The sequence below is a fragment of the Pundamilia nyererei genome, unplaced genomic scaffold (genome assembly GCF_000239375.1).
Source record: "Pundamilia nyererei isolate P.nyererei 1_Seehausen unplaced genomic scaffold, PunNye1.0 scaffold00003, whole genome shotgun sequence".
Classification (NCBI taxonomy): domain Eukaryota; kingdom Metazoa; phylum Chordata; class Actinopteri; order Cichliformes; family Cichlidae; genus Pundamilia; species Pundamilia nyererei.
This window is the reverse complement of record NW_005187404.1, coordinates 4,497,471-4,507,697: the sequence shown is the minus strand read 5'-3', so window position 1 is coordinate 4,507,697 and position 10,227 is coordinate 4,497,471. Positions and strand designations below refer to the sequence as shown.

Genomic DNA, 10,227 nt, shown 5'->3' with positions numbered 1-10,227 from the left:
AATTTTTTCCAGTTACTTCTGAATCCCTGAAAACTGTGGCTATAAGTTGATTGCAATTCCAAAGTTAATCCAGTACTTTTGTTGGGAGTCTGTCTAAATCTGTCCAAACTGTAGAACTCCTTGGCTTTCTTCTTTCCTTCTTTCTATGTTGCTTTTTTCTCATGTTTCATACTGCTTAGTTAGTACTTACCTCAGTCCAGTTAAGTATATTTGACTATGGATCTTTCATTGTGAAACAAACCATTAAATAAAGCGATCAATATCAATTTCATCATCTGGTTGAAAATGAATCCACCGTTCTGCTGTTGGAGGTGTAGAATTGAGATTACTGGATAAATAAGCACAGACAGAGACAGGAGATTGAGCATTGATGTTTTACTAGAAAAAAGAAAACTGATGGAAAGAAAGAAATAAAGGAAGAAAGAAACTGTTAAAGCCAGAGCATTGACAACCCACCGGTCAGCTTTTTGCTGTCTTCGCACAAAATCTTATGCTCTGGTGGTGAAAAATAAAAGAAATGAAAAGAAAAAGAAAAGGCAACAGTATCATGTGAGGTTGAAGTGTCTGGTGTTTCTGGTCTAGTGAGCTGGATTAGTGATAACTGTAAGAAACCCACTATTTGAGCATTTTTTCTCATGCTGGATTGGTGCAGTACTTCTGCAGGCTCCTGATCCCCTCGGCCGAGAAGTGAGTAGAAAATTTCTACTTTACTGGTAAAATTTATGGATAGTTTAAATCTGTTGTCTGAAATACATGTAGATTCAAGAGGTTCTTTTCTGTTTATGTGTTTGTCTGTTTGGCTTGAATAGATCTGATGCAGGACTAATACAAGATGAGGTGCGAGTTCAACAGACAAGGTTATGATACAGAAGGAAAGCAACGCTGAGAACGCAGAGCTAGAAGAAACTCAGATTGTCAACCAGTGTCTCAGGTTCTTGATTAATCTCTAGCCTGTTACTTTGCATTGGATTAGGGCAAGAAATTAAAATATTTTCAAGAAATCATTCTTGAGATGTGCTATGTACAGAGCTTTTTGTATGTTAGGGGAGACACGAGCCAAAGGAAGACAAGACAAAACGTGGGGAAGGAACAATGATGGCCTAAGCAGGTGAGAGGTAGGGTAAAGGACAAACTATAAAATAACAAAATTGGAAGGGCAAAAAACATAAACATACAGTATCGGGCTGCATTATGACACAGATCTTAAGCATCATGCTTTAGCTGTATTGCAGTATAATAACTGCACTAATTTACTTCCCTTATTTTTTTACCAAGATTTCCTCAGATATTAAAGGATCAGTGTGCAGGATTTAGAGTGCTTCTTTAAGCATGTTTTCATCATTATATAACAACCTGTACCTGGGAATGACTGTGTTTCAGTACTCTAGAATGAGCCCTTCATACATACACAGGAAGCAGCTCGTCTTCATTGGATATTGCCAGGTTTGGACCAACCAAATGCCAGAGGGCCTTTGTGTTTTTCTGTTGAAATGACGTTGACTGTAAGTTTGTTGCTGGTTGCAGTCTCCAATCTGACAGCCAGATGTCACTAACACCTACACACCGGTCTGTAATGCAATATGCATTTTTCTATTTTCAGGTCCCCAAAAATGTACTGTACCATATAGATTCGGGGGAAAACATAGTCCACTTATTGAAGCGCAAACCCGTTCAGTTTGAACATGAATGTGAACGAAACGCGATGACAAAATGTGATTTAAAAAAAAAGTAAAAGCACCATTAGTGCTACACTTTTGAAAATGCCCCAAACTATTTCCCAGCAGTACAGCAGTCAAACTGATCTACGTACAGTCATAAACAGTGGCATTTTTACATTGTTTCAAGTGGCTTTGCAGCTAACAAAACATAGATTTGAGGGGGGTAAAGACACTATTAGACAGTGTAAAGCAGTGAATAACTAATGGTTCTATGGTTTGAGCCGACCGCGTCTATGCAACTATGTATGTGCGCATGTTTCCATGTGTGTGTCTCTGTGAGTGCCAGATGGACATTCAGTGTTGTTTCGGACACATGAAAACGGTGGTATTTCAATATTTTCAAGTTATTAAAAAACAGCCATTGAACAGAATGTATGCCATGGCCTCTGACAATCAGTGATCAATGTTTTCTATAGCTCTCTATAGGCTTTTATATATATATATATATATATTTATTTATTTGTATTATATATAATATGTAGATTTATAAAAAAAATTTCATCTTAATTACAAGTAGTGGCATTTTTTTATATTCATTATTGCAATGAATTGTTATCTAAGATGATTAAAAAAGACAGGTGAATTCTGTTTTGCTACGCAGTTATTTACAACAGTTTTAAAAAGCAAGCTCTCTGATATGGTACCTTTTCCCAGCGACTGGAAAAAATGGAGGATCTCAAATAACAACCAAACTGCCCATTTGAGTTGAACTGAATTGGAAATTGTCAAAGTTGGCCTTTATAGTTCAAATATCCTTTTACCTTTTACAGTGGAAAATGAATGCGTTCCCACATTTTTAAAGATTTTTACCCAACGTATTTCAAATGTCTCGTTCATTTCTTCTGCAAACGTCTGTAAGATCCCAGTTGTCAGGCTGAGAAACACTTTGTTAGGAAGCCATTTGAGATCTGCCCATGTATTTCTTTTTTTTTTTTTTCTCTATTTATCAACCTCACCCACTCGGCAAAATAAGTACTCATCACTTTGCTATTTAGAATTTCTACTGTCATGTTGATGCTGTTGATGAGGGGCTCCATGAATCACCACGTTTTTTTTTCTTTTACAAACCCCTGTGTAGTCTGTGTTTTGGAGGTTACTTCTGTTCTATATCGATTAACTCGCTGGTTTGGGGAGAGAAACCATTCTATAAGCATTTTCATTCATTTTGAGCAGTCCATGGCTGAGTAGTCCAAATGTTCAAGCTTACAGTTTTCTGGTCTTCTAAGGGTTATACTAGCTGGCACTCTTCGCAGGCAAGTTAAATTGATGACGACCGTGATGATGATTATGATGAAAACAATGTTTGTCGTCTTAGTAAGGCGCTGTTAAGGGGGTGTGGCTTATTGTCCAATGACGAGAGAGCGGGAGCTAAGTAGTTTGGTTGTTTGTTTTTTGTTTTTTTTCCTCTCGTCGGCTGTGGTCATCATCTTTCTCACTGTCATCATCATGATCAGTTTTATGGTCGTATTCACAGCTCATTGTTCATGGGAATCTGTGCTGGCTTTCCTGTTGGTTCGATGATCTCGCGATATTGGCATCCTCTCAAAAAAAAAGATAAGAAAGAAAATTAAAAAGAAAAGAATGCTGCAGGCAAGTGTGACGCCATAGTTGTCCATTGCTCTGTTTCTACACCGTTCGCTCCACAGTTGTATTCATCAGTCTTCTGTAAAATGAGTCAGTGGCAGCAGGAAATGTGAAATGATGATGCGGTGTGTGTGTGTTTCATGTAAAAATGTGTTTCTCTGTATCTGAATATTTGAGCTTCTGTTGCTATGATCATGTACGTGCGGGTGTGTGAGAATATATATATAGATCTTTTTGTATGTAAGTGTGTGTTTGGGTCTTTGTCGAAGTCCTAGTATGTTTGTGTGTTGTTAAGGCACGGCAGGTGTTTTTTGGTTTTCAGGGCAGTCCAGAGGAGACCACTGCAAGGCCGGGGTGTCGGAGGGAGGCGTGGCCAGCATGCACAGCTTTGGGGCAGTCTGGCGTCAGGACGCGGCCATTCTCCCCCACACTTCCTGTGATGGACAGACGAGCCTTGTTCCGCATGGCTTCAGAAAAAGACAGCTACATGAGGAGAGATGAAAGGGAGGACAGGAGAAGGGGAGGAAATAGCAGAGTGGAGATATCGTTTGAGAAAAAGAAAACACTCTCATAGACAGAAACACCGCACAGCAAATGCAACAACAACTAAAACGACAACTTTCTGTAAAAACACATGCACAAAAAGCACTTACACATGCATGTGCCTGTACACACACTACACATATTAGGCTCACAAATACAAAAAAAAGGTCTCAGGGCGCGATCACGTAGACATATAAAATATTTGAAATAGTTAAAATTATATTGAGAAGGTTTCGCTGTTTGGAGTTTGTACATAAGCAAACCAGTGCTACAGGAACCAAATAAAGGATTCAATTAATTATCAAGCTAATCAGAGGCAACTCTGATGATGGATTCTTCTTTTAAATAATTGATCAAATAAAAATTTGAAACATTTGCCGCTTCTCAAACTGATCATGTACTTAATTTCCCTTTTACACTTGTTATTATTATTATTATTATTATTGTTATTATTATTATTATTCAGTACATGTCTTTGTATTCAACGGTGTTTAACAAAAGTAACAAAGACATTAGCCTGTGGTTTGGTAAATTCTAGTCAGCATCTTTTTGATCCCTCTAAAAAGACCATTAGATCAACATATAAGGAAAACACGTTACATTAAGAGACACAAACAAGTGCTTGGTTGTAGGAATAGAAGCTGTAGTAGTAAATGAATGAATAAGGAGCAACCCAGTAGTTAATGAGTTATTCATCAGTTCTACCCTAATAATGCCTGATGCTGGATTTTATAGTATAAAAATGATTATTTACCAAATACCCAGCTGGGAGACGCTACTTAACTCAGCAGTTCCTTATTACTTCAGGATTGCTTCACCGTAACCTCCCCTTCAGGTGTCCCCTAAATTAAAGTAGTTAGTAAAGTCGTACGTGGCTAAACAAGTCTCTTATTGTAAAATGCTGAGACATGAAGCTTATTCCTTTTTTTAATTATTAAACAAACCAAAATAAAAAAGGGTCATGGATTTCAGTTCAATAGCCTGGAAAATATCAAATTTTGAAATTCCACTTGTTAAAGGTGACCTGTAGAGTTCTCGTGTAAACAAACTTCATTTAAAAAGAAAAAGTTTATTCATTACTTTTTAAAAACTTTCATTCATTGAGGCTGTGGGAGCATTATAAAAGCTGCTAATAAAAGCCTGGAATGTAGGCTTCTTGTTATGTGACATCTTGACCTAGTGTGCTATGTAATGCATGCATCTGCAAGCAGCTTTGCATCCCACCTCCAATCCATCTCCTCCTTTCTTGTTGTGTCCGACTTAATCAGTAATTTGCTGTTGTCCTTAATGCCTGCTTAGATCCATATCAAGGCTCTTGCTTGTGCTCAGCCTTCCTGCAGCTTTCCTATATGCAGATGAAACGGCAGGGAGGAGTGCTCTCCCTGACTTATGCTTTCCACATATGCGTGAGAAAGGGTAGGGAAGTCCCAGAAGAGAGCAATGCTCTCCAAATATAAACCACTGCAAATGGAAATAACATCTTTACACCACAGTGGTGCTGACTGAACTCTAATTTACATTTTACTTGCTAGCACTTCTTCTCTTTTTTGTGAATTGCTGTGCTAAGCGATTACTAGCAAGAGTACATGTGCATTCTTGTGCATGATGCAAACAAAATAAAATAAAACAAGCAATCATACATTGTGGTACTAATGATAAAAAACGCGACAGGAAACCTTTAAGTTTGTTTTTGACACCAAATTAGAGGTTATCTAGAGAACGATGTAAAATGTTTTGATTTGATGTTAGTATTCATTTGTATTTTAGAAAATAAAAAGCTCTAATCCTCTTTTTGAATTACGTTAAACAGATGAGGTGTGAAAGCACCCTAAACTGCACATTCAAATCTCATTAAGAGGCTACCACGCTGTGCAAATGCTACTGTAGCATACAGAGGCAGGCAACAATCCACAAACATGTACACTATAGACAAGAAGGGTTTGTGTTGTAGACAACTGCATTTCATAGGTGACCATGCGTTTTTGGGTTCTGGGTTTCAGTAACCTGACAGACTCGGGTGTGGATTTGGAAGGACAGGATTGAAATGGTGAGGACTTTGGAAAGACAGAGGGAAAACGGGAAGGAGTGATTTTTCATCCAGGGTTTCAAATTCATAGAGAGGGAGTGACTGGCTATACTGCTCAGAGTCGGGTGACACTTCACACAGATGAGCTACTCTGGGATGTTTTGTTTTCTTAAAATTTCTCGCCTGCTAAATCATGTTAGAGGTTTTCAAACTGAGTACACTGAACATCTAGAGGCAATAATCTGTTTAAACGATGCTAGCAAAGAAAAATAGTACATTCTTAATCTTAAACTTCGAATCAGGTGTTCTTGTGTGAACTTTTGTATACTTGAATTACAAGATAACATCTGAAAATAATGTTGTGTATTATTTAATTCCCCTTTCCGTTGTATGGCTTTTTTATTTTAAGGCTTGTGAAGTGTAGAATTAAAGAGAAGACATGGAATTTTTAAATAACCTACCACTGCTCTTTGAAATATTCTTGTATGACTGATAGCAGACCATAATCATTTGGGGAATTGCTGTTAACATCAGTGTTCTTACTTTTGAGTGTGGTCCAAAATGGTCCGCTGTGAAAGTGGTTTGTCTTTGGTGAATTCTCCATCGTATTCAAAACTGTCAGTTTATGTCAAGAGCCAACATTCAGTGCGCATTTAGCTCTCCTTATTTTTGCATCCTCTGTATCGATTTTGCTACTTTCCTCAAGGTGAACATCAAGTATGACCTCATAATGCCTCTAAATGGTTTCCTACGCACTGAAATGTTCAGTGTTTTCTGTTCACTTTAGTTAATTGCTCCTTTATATAACAATAAACATGAGTCATGTTGCAACCACATCACAGAGTAGCTGTTCCATATGAAGTACTTGCTTCATCAATTATTCGTCTGCATTAAAACTAAGTAAGTAACCGGGCTGTTTTGAAATTGTCAGAGCTGGAAAGCCAAAGTGCCTTTTTTGTCTGTCTGCAGTAAGGATGCACAACTCCAGGTATTGGATGACACAATAGAGACGTAGCGTAGATGATACACAATATCAACTAAAAGCCAGCAGAGATGAGACTGGTAACTTGGAACTTGCTCTTCAATGTGTGCCTTTGTATTGTTTTTGTATAAATTTCTCTATATTTATTCCTGCTGTCTGCTATTTATATTTTTTATATTATATTTTGGTATTGTACAATGACAACAAAGGGCTATTCTATTATAAATTCAAAAGGAATTAACACATTTAATAAAAGGAATGAATTAACAGATCATTTAGACTCATGGTGTTTGCGTATACTTTTTAGCACAAAGGATTTCCATTGTGTTCACCTTAGTATACACCCACCAGCCAATTCATAAGGTACACCTTGCTAGCACTGGATTGGATCCAGTTTTGCGTTCAGAGCTGTATTCATTCTTGTGGCATAGATTCAATAACGTGTTGGGAACATTCCTCAGATTGTTTTAATCCTTATTTTCATGATAGCTTTACATGGTTGCTGCACATTTTGTGCGTCTGTTCCAGCACACCCTAAAGATGCTCTATTGGATTGAAATCTGATGACCGTGGAGGCCATTTGAATACAGTGAACTTATACTCATATTCAAGAAACCAGTTTGATATGATTCAAGCTTTGTGACATGGTGTATTATACTGGTGGAAGCAGCCATCAGAAGTTGGGTACACTCTGCTCAGAAAAAGAGATGGACATGGTCAGAAACTGTACTCAGGCTGGACATGGTGTTTAAATTTCCCAAGGTGTGCCAAAAAATATCCTCCACACCATTACACCACCAGCAGCAACATGAAACTCTGATACAAGGCAGGCTACCATCTAAATGTTTAGGAGAAAATGAGACTCTTCAGATTTGATTCACTGTTGCTTGTTAACTCAAAGCAGTGGGATGATAGTGTGGGAAAAGTCCCAGTGGATCAGCAGTTTCTGAAATCACTTTTGAATTTCAGGAGGTGTCTTGGCCATGTCCACCTGCCTACATGCATTCAGTTGCTGTCATGTGATTGACTGATTGGATTGCATTAATAATAACTGAAAAGGTATACCTAACAAACAATATGGTAGTTGGAAAATTTAGCTTTTACGTACGTCAATATCTGTATTCATCTTTCCACTTGAAATTAAGATAAATGGAAAAATAACGTTTTTACAGACAAAAGATATATAAATAAATAAATAAATAAATAAAAGCAATTAAAAGCTGCTGTTGGCTTAAAAAAAATCACCTTGCCATTTTATATCTCCCTCAAGAATTTGTACTTCTACTGATTAAGGTAATTTTTCAGGGGGAATGTGGCGCAGCAGCAACTTTGCTGAAGCTTTCAGAAGACCAGACGTGCTCTAAATTAGTTTGAATTGGCTCAACACTAACTGGTCTTAAGAGGGACCAAACACAAATTTCTATCTGCGTTCATGTGCTATTAACAACCCACTCTACCCATTTGTCTGGTATTGTAGTGGTGCTAGAGGGAGTAATGAGATGTCTAGTTATGCTGAAAGAATGGACATCTACAGTTATATAAATATCTTAATAATGCTTTTCATCATAAGATGTCTGTCACATTTTGGGTAAAAATATTTTAAGTCAGACCCAAATCCACGGTAATTGGTGTCCGCACACTAGCTAATTAATTTGTAGCTGGAAGCAGTCACAGATTTTAATGAGGGCTACCAAATTAACAAACTTTTGCTCTCAGGATGGTGAAAAAATGAAAATAGATAATCCCTAAAACCTTGTGAAAGTTTAACCAAGAAAACACATCAGCAGATGAGGATAACGAAGACGTTTTTAGCATTAATAAACTTGAAACTTTTAAAGAAGGGACTCAAGATGTCACATGTGAAATAAGATAATAAACCAACACCATTAATTACGGTAATTAATATATAAATAATTAATAAATAATATATTCATTAATTTATTCATTCAAAATAAAAAGGTTCTAAAAAATCAAAATGTATTTAATGCTGGAGTTGTGCATCGCGGCTTCAATATGTTATCTGAAAATTACAATGCAGGTGCCTAGTCATTAACCAAGAGCATCACCACCACTGTCATCATCATCATCACCATCATGATCATCTGCAGCCAAAGACGATGGAACCAAATCTGTGGTCACATAAATCTAACCCCAGTCTAGCCCAGGGTGACGTAACCGTGACAAAACGCAAACCAAATTTAAACCCAAAAGTCTAAGAAAATATTCTGCCAATAAATAAATAAATAAATAACCAAAACAGCCAAAATGAAGCAGAAAACATAAAAAAACAAATTAAAAAGTACATTGGTTCCACAATGCTTGACCACATACTCATCACCACATGAAGAACAACACGGTTGCGTGGGGCTGCTGCGACAGCCTCGTCGGTACAAAATCTACAGCACCACCACCATGTTCAACACCACCATTACCCCACCTATACGGGAGCCTCTAAATCCTACCCCTATATCTTGACCCCCTCGGAGCCGTACACGTTGTACCCCTCCCTATAAGTGGCTAGATTCTGGGTGCTGGGGGAGGGGCTGGGGCAGTGGGGGGGGCTAAGGTCCACCTTCATGCGCTTGGCTTCGGCCCGTGACTTGTAGCAGAACTCGACCAGGGCCACCAGCATTGCCAGGCCCAGGCCGCCCACAAGGATGTAGAAGACCCCAGCCACGTTGGACAGGCTCAGAGCCTGGGACGACTTGTCCTGAAGAGATGGGAGGGAGGGAGGATTCAAGGAACATGTGTTTAAAAGATGAAAGGGTAGTAGTAGTAGGACAGGTAGAGGAGAAGTGGTGGGTAGACAGGAAGGAAGAGTAGAGAAGAAGGGGAAAAGTGAGGTGAGACGTTGAGTAGGCTCAAGGTGAGAGCAGTAAAAGGAGAGTGGTGCAATGAGGAAGGTGGAGACAGAATAGGGAATGATCAGAGGGAAAGGGAAAATGAGGGAAAAAGCAGACAAAGAAAAGCAGATACAGTAAGTTAGACACAGAGAAATGGAGAATATACCAGATAAATTAATATGGTTACAGGTACTGAAGTTATGGTATTATCATAAATGATCACAGTAATACATTCTACTTATATAAACTGACATACTACTCATATAAAACTTTAATCTCTACTGCCACCACAACTGCTACTCCACAAATACTGTATACTACAAATCTATCACTACAGCTACAAGACATTCAACAGTTCTAGAAATGTTACAGTGTGCAAAATAGTGCAGCAAGAATGAATTATTTGTAGATCAAGATTTTAATCTGAGCGGGGATTTTACTTTGCTCTATTTTTTGGAAAAGCTCCAGTACTTTAGTTAAAATTTAAAGCAACTCCCATGTCAAATATTTATAGCAGGGCACCCCCCCCCC

The 10,227-nt window shown here is 38.1% G+C and overlaps 1 protein-coding gene across 2 annotated transcripts in view; it reads right to left on the bottom strand.

Moving 5' to 3' along the window:
* Positions 1-3,574: 3,574 nt before the first annotated feature.
* The window catches only part of gria4a (glutamate receptor, ionotropic, AMPA 4a), a 128,077-nt gene continuing 121,424 nt past the window's right edge, over positions 3,575-10,227 (bottom strand). For both annotated transcript variants that reach the window (XM_005720719.1, XM_005720720.1), the window contains exons 17-18: positions 9,426-9,563; positions 3,575-3,785 (exon numbers count right to left, since the gene is read on the bottom strand). In XM_005720719.1, coding sequence (XP_005720776.1) covers positions 3,621-3,785; positions 9,426-9,563 — 303 coding nt within the window. In that variant the 3' untranslated portion in view covers positions 3,575-3,620. The remainder of the gene's footprint in view (positions 3,786-9,425; positions 9,564-10,227) is intronic.